The sequence below is a fragment of the Oncorhynchus kisutch genome, unplaced genomic scaffold, assembly GCF_002021735.2.
Source record: "Oncorhynchus kisutch isolate 150728-3 unplaced genomic scaffold, Okis_V2 Okis01b-Okis20b_hom, whole genome shotgun sequence".
NCBI lineage: Eukaryota > Metazoa > Chordata > Actinopteri > Salmoniformes > Salmonidae > Oncorhynchus > Oncorhynchus kisutch.
The window spans coordinates 491,225-512,196 of record NW_022261978.1 but is presented as its reverse complement, the minus strand read 5'-3'; the positions used below and the strand labels follow the sequence as shown (position 1 = coordinate 512,196).

At 39.5% G+C, this 20,972-nt stretch overlaps 1 protein-coding gene across 1 annotated transcript; it reads left to right on the top strand.

Annotated features, from left to right (window-relative positions):
• Positions 1–196: 196 nt before the first annotated feature.
• Positions 197–12,811, top strand: LOC116358812 (extracellular serine/threonine protein kinase FAM20C-like). The gene is made up of 10 exons (XM_031811042.1): positions 197–747; positions 1,170–1,345; positions 2,304–2,382; positions 4,843–4,935; positions 5,704–5,819; positions 6,157–6,337; positions 6,936–7,045; positions 8,166–8,247; positions 8,402–8,461; positions 11,613–12,811. The coding sequence occupies exons 1-10, from the start codon at positions 197–199 to the stop codon at positions 11,899–11,901; spliced, it is 1,737 nt and encodes a 578-aa protein (XP_031666902.1). The 3' UTR covers positions 11,902–12,811.
• The last annotated feature ends 8,161 nt before the right edge of the window (positions 12,812–20,972 follow it).

The window sequence follows — 20,972 nt, the reverse complement described above, 5'->3', positions numbered from 1 at the left end:
CCCACATTCATCCCCTCAACCTCTCCTACTCATCCTCCTCCTCTTCTTTCTCTCTCTCCAATCCTCCCTCGTCCTTTCACCTCTATTTATCCAGTCTCTCTCCTCTTCCACCTACTCTCTCTCTCTTCCTTTTTTCTCCTCCTTTACATATTTTTATCTCTCAGTCTTTCTCCAACTGTTTCTCTCCCTCAGAGCGATGAGGTGGTGTACGCGCCGTCGCTCTCGGACTGTCTGTCTATCGCTGGTCGTTGCCTCCCTCTCTCTCCATCTCCTCCTCATCATACTATCTCGCTCCGTCTACCAGAACCACTGTGACGCCCCCTCCCCTCGTCAGACACACCTCCACACCCTCCGAGCCCTGGTGGATACCAACTACACCTCCAGGATGTTGGACAACCACGCCAGCTATGCCAAGACACCCCCGGACACCAGAAAAGTGAACTCTTCCCATATGGACAGCAATGGCCCTCAAAAAATGTCCGAAAAGGACGCTGTCACAACCAAAATGGCCGTCAAGGTAGGTCATGGACATAAGGAGGAAGGGCCTGTAGACACACACACCATGACGGTAAGGGTAGGAAAGTTTGGCTCGATGGGGATTAAGCCTATGGGATCGGGGATGTCGAAATTAGAGGCTCTTTTTAGCCACCCGCTCTACAACATGCCAACCCCGCCCATCCATGAAGATGATTGGCTGCTGAAGGTGAAGCCCAAAGGGAAGGCGCGCGAGACGAGCACACAGATGTGGTGAGTTGAGGGAAGTAGCGTGATTGTTCTGAAAAAACAGACGCATGCTGCATGATCCTTTAGTTCATTACGGCAAATATCCCTCCTATTTCTCCTGGCGTCTCCTCCACTTCCTCCTCTGAACTACTTCTCTCTTGTCCTCTCCTCCTGTCGTCTCCTCCTCTGAACTACTTCTCTCTTGTCCTCTCCTCTGGTCGTCTCCTCCTCTGAACTACTTCTCTCTTGTCCTCTCCTCCTGCCGTCTCCTCCTCTGAACTACTTCTCTCTTGTCCTCTCCTCCTGTCGTCTCCTCCTCTGAACTACTTCTCTCTTGTCCTCTCCTCCTGTCGTCTCCTCCTCTGAACTACTTCTCTCTTGTCCTCTCCTCTTGTGTCTCCAACCCTCTTCTCCTCTCCCTCTCTTTCCCCCTCCACCCTCCCCAGGGTGAGTTACAGTGACATCGGCGATGACTCAGCCCATTGGAACAGGAGCAGTGACAGCCACCCCCCCTGGCTGAGGTTCCATCTTGGTATCTCCCGTTGGCAGCTCTACCCCCACCTGGACCCCAACATGGCACCTCTTGCTCAGCAGCTCAGCACACACCGTATCGTCAGCGCAGGTGTGCGTGTGGTGTGTGTGTGTGTGGCGGAATAGGGGGAAGTTCCCCTTTGACACTGATCTTGGATCAGTATAGCAATTTCCCCACTAAGGGGGTTAAGGTTAGAATTGGGGGAGGGCAAGCTGATCCTAGATGTCTGTCAAAGGGAAACTTCACCCTGGAGTGTGTGTGGGTGGGTGGTGTGTTTGGGTGGTGTGTGTGTTGGGGAGGGGTCTTGGGAGCCTGATTGTTGGGGGTGGGAGATATGGGGGCATTATGTCCTGTACATACAGAGAATGAAGTAGCACCCTAGAACACTATGTAGTTTACTACACCAGTGCCCTACTGTTAAAATCGCTGCGTGAGTTCCAATAATATCTCCTGTAGTGTACACTCGTATACTATTACACCAAAAGCATTGGATTGGTGGAGGCATGGGCTAGTGGGAGTTTCCAACATATTTCTTAAACCAGTCATGTCCTTTCAAATTAGTGAAGGGAAGTGAACAGGTGCACACTTTGGGAGGAAGGGCAGATTGGGAGAATTGCAATTGCATTTCCTTAATCCCTCCCCTCTTCTCATCCGATGGGTTTTGAGAAGGAGGTGAAGAGAGAGGACGTGAGGCAATGCAGTTGAGATTCTCCCATAGCTGGGAGGTAGTCTCTGTTGTGACGTTTAGAGTCAGGTATGAGGAGACCACTAGTGGATTAATGTAGAACTGCAGGATGAAAACATACAAACTGGATGACCTTATTTAGTTTCAAACAGGGGAACCCTGTGTGTGTGTGTGTGTGTGTGTGTGTGTGTGTGTGTGTGTGTGTGTGTGTGTGTGTGTGTGTGTGTGTGTGTGTGTGTGTGTGTGTGTGTGTGTGTGTGTGTGTGTGTGTGTGTGTGTGTGTGTGATAGAGAGAGCTCAGTGTGTTCTCAGTATGTGAAATTCAAGTGTTGCTATGGTAACCCGTCTCTCTCTCTCTCTCAGTGCAGAAGTCTGGAGGGACACAGCTCAAGCTGGTGATGTCATTTCCTAACTACGGACAGGCCATCCTCAAACCAATGAAGTGAGAGACTTACACACACATGTACACGTACACACGTACAGTACCAACAGTTTGGACCCACCTACTCACTCAAGGGTTTTCACTTAATTTTTACTATTTTCTACATTGTAAAATAATAGTGAAGACATCAAAACTATGAAATAACACAAGTGGAATCTGGTAGTAACCAAAAAAGTGTTGAACAATATATTTTATATTTGAGATTCTTCAAAGTAGCCACTCTTTGCCTTGGTGACAGCTTTGCACACTCTTGGCTTTCTCTAAACCAGCTTAATGTGGTAGTCACCTGGAATGTATTTCAATTAACAGGTGTGCCTTGTTAATAATAATTTGTGGAATTTCTTTCCTTCTTAATGCGTGAGCCAATCAGTTGTGTTGTGACAAGGTAGGGGTGATATACAGAAGATAGCCCTATTTGGTAAAAGACCAAGTCCATATTACGGCAAGAACAGCTCAAATAAGCAAAGAGAACGACAGTCCATCATTACTTTAAGAAATTAAGGTCAGTCAATCTGTAAAATTTCAAGAACTCCGAAGGTTTCTTCAAGTGCAGTCGCAAGAACCATCAAGCACAGAGTTCAAGTAACAGACACATCTCAACATCAACTGTTCAGAGGAGACTGTGTGAATCAGGCCTTGATGGTCGAATTGCTGCAAAGAAACCACTACTAAAGGACACTAATAATAAGAAGCGACTTCCTTGGCCTGAGAATCACGCGCAATGGACATTAGACCGGTGGAAATCTGTCCTTTGGTCTGATGAGTACAAATTTGAGATTTTTGGTTCCAACCGGCGTGTCTTTGTGAGACGCAGAGTAGATGAACAGATGATCTCTGCATGTGTGGTTCCCACCATGAAGCATGGAGGAGGAGGTGTGATGGTGTGGGTGTGCTTTGCTGGTGACACTGTCAGGGATTTATTTAGAATTCAAGGCACACTTAACCAGCATGGCTACCATAGCATTCTGCAGCGATACGCCATCCCATCTGGTTTGTTCTTAGTGGGACTATAATTTGTTTTTCAAAAGGACAATGACCCAAAACACACCTCCAGTCCACACCTAAAGCCTCTTGAAGCTAGGGGGCACAATTTTTATTTTTGGAAAAATAACGTTCCCAAAGTAAACGGCCTATTTCTCAGGTCCAGATGCTAGAATATGCATATAATTGACAGCTTAGGATAGAAAACACTCTAAAGTTTCCAAAACTTTGTTTGTGAGTATAACAGAACTGATATTGCAGGCGAAAGCCTGAGAATAATCCAATCAGGAAGTGACTCTTATTTTGAAACCATTGTGTTCCTATGCATCCCTCTTGACCATAGAAAGGGATATCAACCAGATTCCTTTTTCTATGGCTTCCCTAAGGTGTCTACAGCCTTTAGACATAGTTTCAGGCCTTTATTTTGAAGAATGAGCGTGAACGACCACATTGCGTAAGTGGGCAGGTGGGGGCTCTCAGAGTGATTCTTGCGCAAAAGAGAGAGGCAGCCATTGTTCCTCCCGGTCCTAGTGAAAAGCCAACTGTCCCGGTTGATATATTATCAAATAGATATTTGAAAAACACCTTGAGGATTGATTATAAAAAACGTTTGCCATGTTTCTGTCGACATTATGGATATAATTTTGAATATTTGTCTGCGTTGTCATGACCGCTATTTCCGGTGGATTCCTGGGCATAACGCACCAAACTAACAGAGGTATTTGGATATAAAAAATATCTTTATGGAACAAAAGGAACATTTGCTGTCTAACTGGGAGTCTCGTGAGTGAAAACATCCGAAGATCATCAAAGGAGATGGTTAATTTGATTGTTTTTCTGATTTTCGTGACCAAGCTTCCTCATGCTAAGTGTACATAATGCTATGCTAAACTTACACAAATGCTTGTATTGCTTTCGCTGTAAAGCATAATTTCAAAATCTGAGACGACAGGGTGATTAACAAAAGGCTAAGCTGTGTTTCGCTATATTTCACTTGTGATTTCATGATTATGAATATTTTCTAGTAATATTTTTTGACTGTTGCGCTATGCTATTCAGTGTTGCTGATGACAAATATACCGGATCCGGGATGGGTAGTTCTAAGAGGAAGATGTGTAAGGGCTATTTGACCAAGAAGGAGAGTGATGGAGTGCTGCATCAGATGACCTGGCCTCCACAATCACCCGACCTCAACCCAATTGTGATGGTTTGGGGTGTATAGTCTGTATAGTTGTGTTCCTGTGTTGACTGTGTATGGTCTGTATAGTTGTGTTCCTGTGTTGACTGTGTATGGTCTGTATAGTTGTGTTCCTGTGTTGACTGTGTATGGTCTGTATAGTTGTGTTCCTGTGTTGACTGTGTATGGTCTGTATAGTTGTGTTCCTGTGTTGACTGTGTATGGTCTGTATAGTTGTGTTCCTGTGTTGACTGTGTATGGTCTGTATAGTTGTGTTCCTGTGTTGACTGTGTCTCTGTCAGACAAGAGCGCGATGAGGAGACCAACTTCAACCTCTACTACTTCTCTGACTTTGAGAGACACAACGCAGAGATCGCTGCTTTTCACCTGGACAGGTAAACAACGAGTCTGTTTCTCACCTTGATAGCAACAGCCAGGGAGTATATAGCAACACTCAGGGAGTATATAGCAACAGCCAGGGAGTATATAGCAACAGTCAGGGAGTATATAGCAACAGTCAGGGAGTATATAGCAACAGTCAGGGAGTATATAGCAACAGTCAGGGAGTATATAGCAACAGTCAGGGAGTATATAGCAACAGTCAGGGAGTATATAGCCACAGTCAGGGAGTATATAGCAACAGTCAGGGAGTATATAGCAACAGTCAGGGAGTATATAGCAACAGTCAGGGAGTATATAGCCACAGTCAGGGAGTATATAGCAACAGTCAGGGAGTATATAGCAACAGTCAGGGAGTATATAGCAACAGTCAGGGAGTATATAGCAACAGTCAGGGAGTATATAGCAACAGTCAGGGAGTATATAGCAACAGTCAGGGAGTATATAGCAACAGTCAGGGAGTATATAGCAACAGTCAGGGAGTATATAGCAACAGTCAGGGAGTATATAGCAACAGTCAGGGAGTATATAGCAACAGTCAGGGAGTATATAACATACCACACCACTGACTGAAATGGTGGAGAATAGAGCAGACATTGAGAAGCATTAAATATGGACTCCTCTCTCTCTCTCTCCCTCTCTCTCTCTCTCTCTCCCATCTTTTTCTGCCTCTCTCTCCTCTCCCTCTCTCTACACCCCCCCACCTCTCCCATCTCTCTCCTCTGTCCCTCCTCTCCTATCCTCTCCACTCCCCTCGCTCTCAGGGTGTTGGGTTACAGGCGGATCCCCCCAGCCGTTGGGAGGCTGGTTGACGTGGTAACAGAGATCAAAGACATCACCACTGACCACAAACTGGCCCGGACCTTCTTCACCTCTCCTGGTCTGTTTATCATTATTTCACTCCTTCCTTCCTTCACTCTATCCCTCTATCACACTCACTCCATCTCCCTCTCTCTCACTCCTCTTTCTTTACCAACTCTCTCCTTATATTACATGTTTCACATCTCTGTTTTCTCTAGTGGGGAATATGAAAATAGATGCTGGATATTATTCAGCAGAAAGGCAATTTTTGCTGAATTAATTTCTTTCATTTTCAATCTTTCTCTCTGTCAGCTCTTGAATTGCTGCCTCTCCTGTCATCTACACTGATGATGAAGAGAAGAGTGCACTCAAACTCTCCTCTCCTCTCCCCCTCCATCCCCTTCTATCTCCCCTAGTGAATAATGTGTGTTTCTATGGCCAGTGTTCCTACTACTGCAGTACGGAGCACGCTGTGTGTGGCCGACCCCAGAACCTTGAGGCCTCCCTGGCCATGATGCTGCCGGACACCTCCTTGGCCACCAGACGTAGCTGGAGGTCTCCCTGGAAACGCTCCTACAGCCGCAGCAAACTGGCAGTGTGGGTATAGAGTCTATAGCTATATCTATAGATAGATAATAACTCTAACCCTAGCCTCAACTCCAACTCCAACCCTAGCCTCAACTCTAACCCTAGCCTCAACTTTAACTCTAACCCTCAACCCTAAATCTAATCCTAGCCTCGATCCTAACTCTAACCCTCAACCCTAACTCCAACCCTCAATCCTAATTCTAACCCTCAACCCTAATTCTAACCATCAACCCTAATTCTAACCCTCAACCCTAACTCTAACCCTCAACCCTAATTCTAACCCTCAACCCTAATTCTAACCCTCAACCCTAACTCTAACCGTCAACCCTAACTCTAACCGTCAACCCTAATTCTAACCCTCAACCCTAACTCTAACCCTATCCTCAACCCTAATTCTAACCCTCAACCCTAACTCTAACCCTCAACCCTAATTCTAACCCTCAACCCTAATTCTAACCCTCAACCCTAATTCTAACCCTCAACCCTAATTCTAACCCTCAACCCTAACTCTAACCCTCAACCCTAATTCTAACCCTCAACCCTAACTCTAACCCTCATCCCTAACTCTAACACTAGTCTCAACTCTAACCCTGTTGTCATGTTGCAGGTGGGAGAAAGACCCAGACTACTGTGACACAGTGAAGAAGACCCCACCATACAACAAGGGAACCAGACTGGTGGACCTGATAGACATGACTATACTAGACTTCCTCATGGGTCGGTCTGGGCTGGGGAGGGAGGGAGACTGGTGGACCTGATAGACATGACTATACTAGACTTCCTCATGGGTCGGTCTGGGCTGGGGAGGGAGGGAGACTGGTGGACCTGATAGACATGACTATACTAGACTTCCTCATGGGTAGGTCTGGGCTGGGGAGGGAGGGGGGAGACTGGTGGACCTGATAGACATGACTATACTAGACTTCCTCATGGGTCGGTCTGGGCTGGGGAGGGAAGGAGACTGGTGGACCTGATAGACATGACTATACTAGACTTCCTCATGGGTCGGTCTGGGCTGGGGAGGGAGGGAGACTGGTAGACCTGATAGACATGACTATACTAGACTTCCTCTTGGGTAGGTCTGGGCTGGTGAGGGAGACTGGTGGACTTGATAGACATGACTATACTAGACTTCCTCATGGGTCGGTCTGGGCTGGGGAGGGAGGGAGACTGGTGGACCTGATAGACATGACTATACTAGACTTCCTCATGGGTAGGTCTGGGCTGGGGAGGGAGACTGGTGGACCTGATAGACATTACTATACTAGACTTCCTCATGGGTCGGTCTGGGCTGGGGAGGGAAGGAGACTAGTGGACTTGATAGACATGACAATACTAGACTTCCTCATGGGTCGGTCTGGGTCAGGACATAATAATATATTAGAACTATAATAGTAATGAGACTGTAATAGTAATGAGACTATAATAGTAATGAGACTGTAATAGTAATGAGACTGTAATAGTAATGAGACTATAATAGTAATGAGACTGTAATAGTAATGAGACTGTAATAGTAATGAGACTATAATAGTAATGAGACTGTAATAGTAATGAGACTGTAATAGTAATGAGACTGTAATAGTAATGAGACTGTAATAGTAAGGAGACTGTAATAGTAAGGAGACTGTAATAGTAATGAGACTGTAATAGTAATGAGACTGTAATAGTAATGAGACTGTAATAGTAATGAGACTGTAATAGTAATGAGACTGTAATAGTAATACCTTTCTATTGTGATGTTCATGGAGACCAAAGTCTTTTCAATTAGCAGAAAGAGGAAAAAGCTGAAAATAAAACACAAACAAACACGCGTTCAACACAAACTATTTTGATTCAGGTAATATGGACCGACACCACTATGAGACGTTTGAGAAGTTTGGCAACAACACTTTCCTTCTGCACTTAGACAATGGGAGGGCGTGAGTATCCTGACAATGAAATTGATGATCTGTTTTTCTTAATGGTGTGTGCATGCATGTGTGTGTGTGTCTGACACTATGTCTGTGTGCTGACTACAGGTTTAACTAACGTCAGTTGATTGTAACATTGACACTGTGTGTGTGCTGATTACAGGTTTGGGCGTCACTCTACAGATGAACCCTCTATCCTGACACCTCTGGAGCAGTGCTGCAGGTATAACATGTGGTGCATAATTAAGCCCCAAGACTCGATGTCCGCACCCCCGCAGGAATCTAAGTAGCATAATAAAAACATCTCCATAAAAATACATCTGTTTCTGTTAGAGATATCTGTTTCTGATAGAGATATCTGTTTCTGATAGAGATATCTGTTTCTGATAGAGATATCTGTTTCTGATAGAGATATCTGTTTCTGATAGAGATATCTGTTTCTGATAGAGATATCTGTTTCTGATAGAGATATCTGTTTCTGATAGAGATATCTGTTTCTGATAGAGATATCTGTTTCTGATAGAGATATCTGTTTCTGATAGAGATATCTGTTTCTGTTAGAGATATCTGTTTCTGTTAGAGATATCTGTTTCTGATAGAGATATCTGTTTCTGATAGAGATATCTGTTTCTGATAGAGATATCTGTTTCTGATAGAGATATCTGTTTCTGATAGAGATATCTGTTTCTGATAGAGATATCTGTTTCTGATAGAGATATCTGTTTCTGTTAGAGATATCTGTTTCTGATAGAGATATCTGTTTCTGATAGAGATATCTGTTTCTGTTAGAGATATCTGTTTCTGATAGAGATATCTGTTTCTGTTAGAGATATCTGTTTCTGTTAGAGATATCTGTTTCTGATAGAGATATCTGTTTCTGATAGAGATATCTGTTTCTGATAGAGATATCTGTTTCTGATAGAGATATCTGTTTCTGATAGAGATATCTGTTTCTGATAGAGATATCTGTTTCTGATAGAGATATCTGTTTCTGTTAGAGATATCTGTTTCTGTTAGAGATATCTGTTTCTGATAGAGATATCTGTTTCTGATAGAGATATCTGTTTCTGATAGAGATATCTGTTTCTGATAGAGATATCTGTTTCTGATAGAGATATCTGTTTCTGATAGAGATATCTGTTTCTGATAGAGATATCTGTTTCTGATAGAGATATCTGTTTCTGATAGAGATATCTGTTTCTGATAGAGATATCTGTTTCTGATAGAGATATCTGTTTCTGATAGAGATATCTGTTTCTGATAGAGATATCTGTTTCTGATAGAGATATCTGTTTCTGTTAGAGATATCTGTTTCTGATAGAGATATCTGTTTCTGATAGAGATATCTGTTTCTGCATGGGCTGCGTCTCAATCCACCGGTGTTGGTCTTCCTCATCTACAGTGGGAGGTGGCAGAGCCTTAACAGACCAGCAGACATCAAGAAATGTGTATTTCTATAAACATAGATAGCATCCAAACGGTTTGGCGTACGAAGTAATGTGACCACTCTATGGAAAGATAAGACTCAGGAACACGATGGTGTTCTAACAGAGTAATGTGACCATTCTATGGAAAGATAAGACTCAGGAACACGATGGTGTTCTAACAGAGTAATGTGACCACTCTATGGAAAGATAAGACTCAGGAACACGATGGTGTTTTAACAGAGTAATGTGACCACTCTATGGAAAGATAAAACACAGGAACATGATGGTGTTCTAACAGAGTAATGTGACCACTCTATGGAAAGATAAGACTCAGGAACATGATGGTGTTCTAACAGAGTAATGTGACCACTCTATGGAAAGATAAGACTCAGGAACATGATGGTGTTTTAACAGAGTAATGTGACCACTCTATGGAAAGATAAGACTCAGGAACATGATGGTGTTCTAACAAAGTAATGTGACCACTCTATGGAAAGATAAGACTCAGGAACACGATGGTGTTCTAACAGAGTAATGTGACCACTCTATGGAAAGATAAGACTCAGGAACATGATGGTGTTCTAACAAAGTAATGTGACCACTCTATGGAAAGATAAGACTCAGGAACATGATGGTGTTCTAACAGAGTAATGTGACCACTCTATGGAAAGATAAGACTCAGGAACACGATGGTGTTCTAACAGAGTAATGTGACCACTCTATGGAAAGATAAGACTCAGGAACATGATGGTGTTCTAACAGAGTAATGTGACCACTCTATGGAAAGATAAGACACAGGAACATGATGGTGTTCTAACAGAGTAATGTGACCACTCTATGGAAAGATAAGACTCAGGAACATGATGGTGTTTTAACAGAGTAATGTGACCACTCTATGGAAAGATAAGACTCAGGAACACGATGGTGTTCTAGCAAAGTAATGTGACCACTCTATGGAAAGATAAGACTCAGGAACACGATGGTGTTCTAACAGAGTAATGTGACCCCTCTATGGAAAGATAAGACTCAGGAACATGATGGTGTTCTAACAGAGTAATGTGACCACTCTATGGAAAGATAAGACTCAGGAACATGATGGTGTTTTAACAGAGTAATGTGACCACTCTATGGAAAGATAAGACTCAGGAACATGATGGTGTTTTAACAGAGTAATGTGACCACTCTATGGAAAGATAAGACTCAGGAACACGATGGTGTTCTAACAGAGTAATGTGACCACTCTATGGAAAGATAAGACTCAGGAACACGATGGTGTTCTAACAGAGTAATGTGACCACTCTATGGAAAGATAAGACTCAGGAACACGATGGTGTTTTAACAGAGTAATGTGACCACTCTATGGAAAGATAAGACTCAGGAACATGATGGTGTTTTAACAGAGTAATGTGACCACTCTATGGAAAGATAAGACTCAGGAACATGATGGTGTTTTAACAGAGTAATGTGACCACTCTATGGAAAGATAAGACTCAGGAACACGATGGTGTTCTAACAGAGTAATGTGACCACTCTATGGAAAGATAAGACTCAGGAACACGATGGTGTTTTAACAGAGTAATGTGACCACTCTATGGAAAGATAAGACACAGGAACATGATGGTGTTCTAACCAAAGGGGTTAAACATGTGTAAAGAACAATAGAATAATTGCGTATCTTTCCCATAACTCTCAGATAAAGGAGACACTTGGAAACAAACTTCCTTCTGCTGCATTGTTTTCCGTGTGAATCTGTTATTCAATGTGTTTCTGTAGGATAGTATTTTTTTTATATATATACCAAGAGGTCCTAAAATTCTAAATAAAATAACTAAATGACCATCTTAAAACAATTCAGTATGTTAGTAGAACCCCCATCACTACCCCAGCATTATCATATATTCCTCTTCTGTCTCATAGCTCTCACTCCATCACTCTCTCTCTCTATAGGATCCGTCGCTCCACCCTCCTACATCTGCGTCTCCTCTCCCTGCCCCAGTACCGTCTCAGTGATGTCATGAGGGACTCCCTTTCCCATGATCCTTTATTCTCCGTGGCCCCCCTCCTCTCGGAGCTGCACCTCTCCGCCCTGGACCGTCGCCTAGTGACCGTGCTCCAAACCGTGAGCCGTTGCCAGGAGCGACAACGTAGTCGCCATGGAGAAGGCGATGATGATGTCATCTATGATGATGTCACTGATTATAAGACTTTGGTTAAACACGTGACACCTGCAGGGTAGTGTGGCCACGCCCCCTCGACAACAGCATTTCAACCGTCTGAAGAAATTATGTCATGGCGCATCACCATGGTGATGATGATTTGTGTGTGACATCATTGCATCAGCAAGTCACAAGAGTGACATAATTACATTTAGAGTTCCTGGCATCATTCATTTGGCTCCTAACTGTTAGAGAGGAGAGCTGTGTCTGCAGTGTCACAGTAGTTAGGTAATAGGATGCCTTTCCAGACACAGACTATGTGTAGGTTTAGTGTGGTGTATGGATGGGATGTTTAAATCACTGTGTACATTTATTATTCGGCCTCATTAAATGTTGTTCTATTTAATACATGGAGCGTACTTAGTGAAATCAAGCTCAGTTTTAGCAAATACTTTTATTTAAGAGGATAGTTCAACCCTAAATCAAAGTCATTCTAATTGAGTAGTGATATTGCATTTTACAAAAGCGTTTTACAAAGAACAAAAAAAAAATAGATATTAAATAGCAACATGTGATTGAAGGGCCCGATTCAGACTTGAGATGAGTAGACTCAACATTGTGATTTAAGTCCATGTGAAGTCAAATTATCTCCAGCATGAATAGGGCCTGAAGTGAATAACAGTGTGGTTGTACAGTCTTGTACATAAATTGTTAACAGTAATGAAGCTACAGTAATGATTTCCCAATTTGTTGTGTCGTCACCCACGGCGACCCAAAAGACTATGGGCAACATTTTCCTCTCGCTAAACCTCACGCAAAGAGTTAAAGAAATACTGCTTAATGACAAGTTTGGTATTGTCTTGTTCCCTTTCAGATATACAAAGCAAAGCTCAGTCTCAAGCCATAAGACATGTAGAAATAGGCCAAGATGCTATATTATACTATATGAAACTCTATATTAGACCCTATATTATACTTTATTAAACCCTATAGTAGACCCTATATTATACTATATTAAACCATATAGTAGACCCTATATTATACTATATTAAACCCTAGATTATACTATATTAAACCCTATAGTAGACACAGTATTATACTATATTAAACCCTATAGTATACTATATTAGACCCTATATTATACTATATTAAACCCTATATTATACTATATTAAACCCTATAGTAGACCCTATATTATACTATATTAAACCCTATAGTAGACCCTATATTATACTATATTAAACCTTATAGTATACTATATTAAACCTTATAGTATACTATATTAAACCCTATAGTAGACCCTGTATTATACTATATTAAACCCTATAGTAGACCCAATATTATACTATATTAAACCCTATAGTATACTATATTAAACCCTATAGTATACTATATTAAACCCTATAGTAGACCCAATATTATACTATATTAAACCCTATAGTATACTATATTAAACACTATAGTATACTATATTAAACCCTATATTATACTATATTAACCCCTATATTATACTATATTAAACCCTATAGTAGACCCTATAGTAGACCCTATATTATACTATATTAAACCCTATATTATACTATATTAAACCCTATATTATACTATATTAAACCCTATAGTAGACCCTATATTATACTATATTAAACCTTATAGTATACTATATTAAACCCTATAGTAGACCCTGTATTATACTATATTAAACCCTATAGTAGACCCTATAGTATACTATATTAAACCCTATAGTAGACCCAATATTATACTATATTAAACCCTATAGTATACTATATTAAACACTATAGTATACTATATTAAACCCTATATTATACTATATTAACCCCTATATTATACTATATTAAACCCTATAGTAGACCCTATATTATACTATATTAAACCCTATATTATACTATATTAAACCCTATAGTAGACCCTATAGTATACTATATTAAACCCTATAGTATACTATAGTAGACACTATAGTAGACCCTATATTATACTATATTAAACCCAATATTATACTATATTAAACCCTATAGTAGACCCTATAGTAGACCCTATATTATACTATATTAAACCCTATAGTAGACCCTATAATATACTATATTAAACCCTAAAGTAGACCATATAGTATAGATTCCAAGAACACAGGATGAGATGTTACTATCCTTTGTGCAAGCACTTACAAGAGTTAATGAACAGTGAGCCTGGTGAAATTTTATATTAAACCCTATAGTATACTATATTAAACACTATAGTATACTATATTAAACCCAATATTATACTATATTAAACCCTATAGTAGACCCTATATTATACTATATTAAACCCAATATTATACTATATTAAACCCTATAGTAGACCCTATATTATACTATATTAAACCCTAGATTATACTATATTAAACCCTATATTATACTATATTAAACCCTATAGTATACTATATTAAACCCTATATTATACTATATTAAACCCTATAGTAGACCCTATAGTATACTATATTAAACCCTATAGTAGACACTATATTATACTATATTAAACCCTATAGTAGACCCTATAGTAAACTATATTAAACCCTATAGTATACTATATTAAACCCTATAGTAGAGCCTATAGTATACTATATTAAACCCTATAGTATACTATATTAAGCCCTATAGTATACTATATTAAACCCTATAGTATACTATATTAAACCCTATATTATACTATATTAAACCCTATAGTATACTATATTAAACCCTATATTATACTATATTAAACCCTATAGTATACTATATTAATCCCTATATTATACTATATTAAACCCTATAGTATACTATATTAAACCCTATATTATACTATATTAAACCTTATAGTATACTATATTAAACCCTATATTATACTATATTAAACCCTATAGTATACTATATTAAACCCTATAGTATACTATATTAAACCCTATATTATACTATATTAAACCCTATAGTATACTATATTAAACCCTATATTATACTATATTAAACCCTATAGTATACTATATTAAACCCTATATTATACTATATTAAACCCTATATTATACTATATTAAACCCTATATTATACTATATTAAACCCTATATTATACTATATTAAACCCTATATTATACTATATTAAACCCTATATTATACTATATTAAACCCTATATTATACTATATTAAACCCTATATTATACTATATTAAACCCTATATTATACTATATTAAACCCTATATTATACTATATTAAACCCTATATTATACTATATTAAACCCTATAGTATACTATATTAAACCCTATATTATACTATATTAAACCCTATAGTATACTATATTAAACCCTATATTATACTATATTAAACCCTATAGTATACTATATTAAACCCTATATTATACTATATTAAACCCTATATTATACTATATTAAACCCTATATTATACTATATTAAACCCTATATTATACTATATTAAACCCTATATTATACTATATTAAACCCTATAGTAGACCCTATATTATACTATATTAAACCCTATATTATACTATATTAAACCCTATATTATACTATATTAAACCCTATATTATACTATATTAAACCCTATAGTATACTATATTAAACCCTATATTATACTATATTAAACCCTATAGTATACTATATTAAACCCTATATTATACTATATTAAACCCTATAGTATACTATATTAAACCCTATAGTATACTATATTAAACCCTATATTATACTATATTAAACCCTATATTATACTATATTAAACCCTATATTATACTATATTAAACCCTATAGTAGACCCTATATTATACTATATTAAACCCTATATTATACTATATTAAACCCTATATTATACTATATTAAACCCTATATTATACTATATTAAACCCTATAGTATACTATATTAAACCCTATATTATACTATATTAAACCCTATAGTATACTATATTAAACCCTATATTATACTATATTAAACCCTATAGTATACTATATTAAACCCTATAGTATACTATATTAAACCCTATAGTATACTATATTAAACCCTATAGTATACTATATTAAACCCTATATTATACTATATTAAACCCTATATTATACTATATTAAACCCTATAGTATACTATATTAAACCCTATAGTATACTATATTAAACCCTATATTATACTATATTAAACCCTATAGTATACTATATTAAACCCTATAGTATACTATATTAAACCCTATAGTATACTATATTAAACCCTATAGTATACTATATTAAACCCTATAGTATACTATATTAAACCCTATAGTATACTATATTAAACCCTATAGTATACTATATTAAACCCTATAGTATACTATATTAAACCCTATAGTAGACCCTATATTATACTATATTAAACCCTATATTATACTATATTAAACCCTATATTATACTATATTAAACCCTATAGTATACTATATTAAACCCTATAGTATACTATATTAAACCCTATAGTAGACCCTATAGTATACTATATTAAACCCTATAGTATACTATATTAAACCCTATAGTATACTATATTAAACCCTATAGTATACTATATTAAACCCTATATTATACTATATTAAACCCTATAGTATACTATATTAAACCCTATAGTATACTATATTAAACCCTATAGTAGACCCTATAGTATACTATATTAAACCCTATAGTATACTATATTAAACCCTATATTATACTATATTAAACCCTATAGTAGACTATATTATACTATATATTATACTATATTAAACCCTATAGTATACTATATTAAACCCTATAGTATACTATATTATACTATATATTATACTATATTAAACCCTATAGTATACTATATTATACTATATATTATACTATATTAAACCCTATAGTATACTATATTAAACCCTATATTATACTATATTAAACCCTATAGTAGACCCTATATATAGTAATATAAAGTAAACATGTCTAAAAAGTGTCTTCTGCTGACAATGCAGTTTTTCAAGAATTTTCCTGATGTTTGCAGAGATCATATTTGCGGTAAATGCTGCAGATGTTGGCTTAAATCAACTTTAAAATTCAAGTGTAGTATGCTTGTTGACTATGTGCTTTCAATTGAATCCCAAGCAGAGTCATCTTGTGTTCAACACTTCTTGTTGTGTTCAGGTCTCCTTTCATTCAAGTCAATTTGCTTCTGGGTGTGTTGACAGTGCTCTAAACCTCAGCGAGGTCCTCCTGTGAGAGAGCTCTGATGAGAAAGGAGGCAACATGTTGTCATCAAACCTCACTTCTGGGGTCTCATTTAAAGTCATTGTTTCAAGTTATATTAGTCGTATGTACAGGATACACATGGTATACACTGTCCAACTAAATGCTTACTGGCAGGTTCCTTCTCAATAATGCAACAACAGTAAGACATAATAACAGATAACAATACGAACATAAAGTAAATGTCTCAGAAAAATAGAACAAAGATTTTAGCATAAGTATAATACAGGAAGAAAAATAAACTAAAGTAAAAAAATACATTAAAAAAAACTATAAAAATAACAATAACGAGGCTATACAGGGGTACAGGTTAGTCGAGGTAATTGAGGTAATATGTACATGTACTGTAGGTAGGGGTAAAGTGCAAATGGTCCGGGTAACCATTTGTTTAATTGTTCAACAGTCTTAAGGCTTGGGGGTAGAATCTGTTAAGGAGCCTTTTGGTCTTAGACTTGGTGTTCGGTACCGCTTGCCATGCAGTAGCAGAGACAACAGTCAATGACTTGGGTGGCTTGGGTCTTTGACAATGTTTTGGGCCTTCCTCTGACAGCGCCTAGTATAGTCCTGGATGACAGGAAGCTTGGCCCCAGTGATGTACTGGGCCGTACGCACTACCCTCTTTAGCGCCTTACGGTCAGATGCCGAGCAGTTGTCAAGATGCGCTCAATGGTGCAGCTGTAGAACTTTTTGAGGATCTGGGGACCCATGCTAAATCTTGTTAGTCTCCTGAGGGGGAAAAGGCATGGTCGTGCCCTCTTCACAACTGTCTTGGTGTGTTTGGACCATGATAGTTTGTTGGTGATGTGGACACCAAGGAACTTGAAGCTTTCGACACACTCAACTACAGCTATGTTCATATGAATGGGGGCGTGTTCGGCCGTCCTTTTCATGTAGTCTATAATCAGCTCCTTTGTCTCGCTCACATTGAGGGAGAGGTTGTTGTCCTGACCTCCTCCCTATAGGCTGTCTCAGTGTTGTTGGTGATCAGGCCTACCACTGTTGTGTCATCTGCAAAATTAATGATGGTGTTGGAGTCATGCTTGGCCATGCATTCGTGGGTTAACAGGGAGTACACGAGAGGACTAAGCACGCACCCTTGAGGGGTCCAGTGTTGAGGATCAGTGGCAGATGTGTTGTTGCCTACCCTTACCTCCTGGGGCAGCCCGTTAGGAAGTCCAGGATCCAGTTGCAGAGGGAGGTGTTTTGTCCCAGGGTCTTTAGCTTAGTGATGAGTTTTGTGGACACTATGGTGTTGAACTCTGAGCTGTATTCTCACATAGGAGTGCCTTTTGTCCAGGTGGGAAAGGGCAGTGTGGAGTGCAATTGAGATTGTGTCATCTGTGGATCTGTTGGAGGGGGATATGCAAATTGGAGTGGGTCTAGAGTTTTCGGGATGATGGTGTTGGTGTGAGCCATGACCAGCCTTTAAAAGCACTTCATGGCTACAGAGGTGAGTGCTACAGACAGGTTACCTTGGCGTTCTTGGGCACAGGGACTATGGTGGTCTGCTTGAAACATGTAGTTATTACAGAGAGGTTGAAAATGTCAGTGAAGACACTTGCCAGTTGGTCCGCGCATGCTGTGAGTACACATCTTGGTACTCCGTCTGGCCCCGCGGTCTTGTGAATGTTGACCTGTTTAAAGGTCTTGCTCACATCTGCTACAGAGAGCGTGATCACACAGTTGTCCAGAACAGCTGGTGCTCTCATGCAAGCTTCAGTGTTGCTTGCCTCGAAACGAGGATAAAAGGCATTTAGCCTGCCTGGGCAGTTCGTGCCTGTGTTTCCCTTTGTAGTCTAATAGTTTGCAAGCCCTTCCACATCCAATGATCGTCAGAGCCGCTTTGCCTGTTTGATGGTTCAAAGGCATAGAGGGATTTCTTATAAGCATCTGGATTGGTTTCCTGCTCCTTGATAGTGGCAGCTCTAGCCTTTAGCTCAGTGCGGATGTTGCCTGTAATCCATAGATTCTGGTTGGGATATGTACATACAGTCACTGTGGGGATGACGTCATCGATGCACTTATTGATGAAGCCAGTGGCTGAGGTGGTATACTCCTCAATGCCATCGGATGAATCTGGGAACATATTCCAGTCTGTGCTATTAAAACAGTCCTGTATCTTAGCATCCATGTTATCTGACCACCTCCGTATTGAGCGACTCACTGGTACTTCCTGCTTTTGTTTTTGCTTGCAAGCAAATCATCATCAAATAAAATGTATTTATAAAGCCCTTCTTACATCAGCTGATGTCACAAAATGCTGTACAGTAACCCAGCCTAAAACCCCAAACAGCAAGCAATGCAGGTGTAGATGCACGGGGCTAGGAAAATCTCTCTGGAAAGGTCCGAACCTAGAAAGAAACCTAGAGAAGAACCAGGCTATGAGGGGTGGCCAGTCCTCTTCTGGCTGTGCTGGGTGGAGATTATAACAGAACATGGCCAAGATGTTCAAATGTTCATAGATGACCAGCAGGTTCAAATAATAATTATCACAGTGCAGAAACGAGGAGGATAGAATTAGGCTCAGATCTGCCAAATGGAGGGCGAGAGAGAGAGCTTTGTACGCATCTCTGTGTGGAGTAAAGGAAGGTCAACAGTTTTTTTTCTTTCTTCTGGTTGCACATGTGACATGCTGGTAGAAATGAGGTAAAACTGATTTAAGTATTGCTGTATTAAAGTCCCCGGCCACTAGGAGCGCCGCTTCTGGATGAGGATGTTCTTTTTTGCTCATGGCCTTATACAGCTTGCTGAGTGTGGTATTAGTGCCAGTAAATAGACAGCTATGAAAAATATAGACGAAGATTCTTGGTAGATAGGGTGGTCTACAGCTTATCATAAGGTACTCTACCTCTGGTGAGCAAAACCTTGAGACTTCTTTAATATTAGACATCCCGCACCAGCTGTTATTGACAAATAGACACAGACCACCACCCCTCGCCTTACCGGAGGTAGCAGTTTTGTCTTGCCGAAGCACAGAAAACCCAGCCAACTGTGTATTATCTATGTCGTTGTTCAGCCACGACTCGGTGAAACATAAAATATTACCGTTTCTAATATTCTGTTGGTAGGATAGTCTCAAATGGAGCTCATCCAGTTTATTCTCCAGTGATTGCATGTTGGCCAATACGACGGATAGTAGAGGCGGGTTACACACTCGCCGAAAATTCTCACAAGGCACCTGGATCTGTGGCCCCTGTCTCTGTCTCCTCTTCATGCGAATGACAGGATTTGGTCCTGGTCTGGCAGCAGCAGTATATCCTTTGCGTCAGACTCATTAACGAAAAAAACATTTTCCAATTCGAGGTGAGTAATTGCTGTTCAGATATCCAGAAGCTCTTTTCGGTCATAAGAGACGGTGGCAGAAACATTATGTACAAAATAAGTTACAAACAGCGTGAAAAGAAAACACACAAAATAGCACAATCGGTTAGGAGCCTGTAAAATGGCAGCCATCCCCTCTGGCGCCATTATTCTCTGTGTGCAAAGAAACAGTGTGACAGTGGTCAGTCCAGTTCAAGTGTTAAGCAGTCTGATGGCTTGTAGATAGAAACTGTTTCTGAGCCTGTTGATATCAGACCTCATGCTCCGATACCGTCAGCCCGACGGTAAGGGTGTGAACAGCTCGTGGCCGGGGTGTGTGGGGTCCTTGATGCTGGGGGCCTTCCTCAGGCACCCTATAGTCTGTATAGATGTTAATACATTTAAAATAAACAACTTTTAAATCATTGTATATCTTAATACATTTAAACCACGCAGCTTCTGGTCTGCATAACATACAAGTGTTATATGCATTCCTAACTGTCAAGTACAAGTACCATTTAATTATGAGATTTTCGGATTTGATGTAATGGCCTGGCTCACTGGGTGGCAGCACTGGCGCGGTTGAATTTCACAACATCGTA

What these genes read in the sequence shown, in the direction of transcription:
- LOC116358812 (XM_031811042.1), top strand. Translation starts at nt 197, where the DNA reads ATGAGGTGGTGTACGCGCCGTCGCTCTCGGACTGTCTGTCTATCGCTG. An exon ending in GACCTTCTTCACCTCTCCTG is followed by an intron (nt 5,820 to 6,156) that starts GTCTGTTTATCA and finishes TATCTCCCCTAG; the next exon opens with TGAATAATGTGTGTTTCTAT. An exon ending in CACTTAGACAATGGGAGGGC is followed by an intron (nt 8,248 to 8,401) that starts GTGAGTATCCTG and finishes TGCTGATTACAG; the next exon opens with GTTTGGGCGTCACTCTACAG.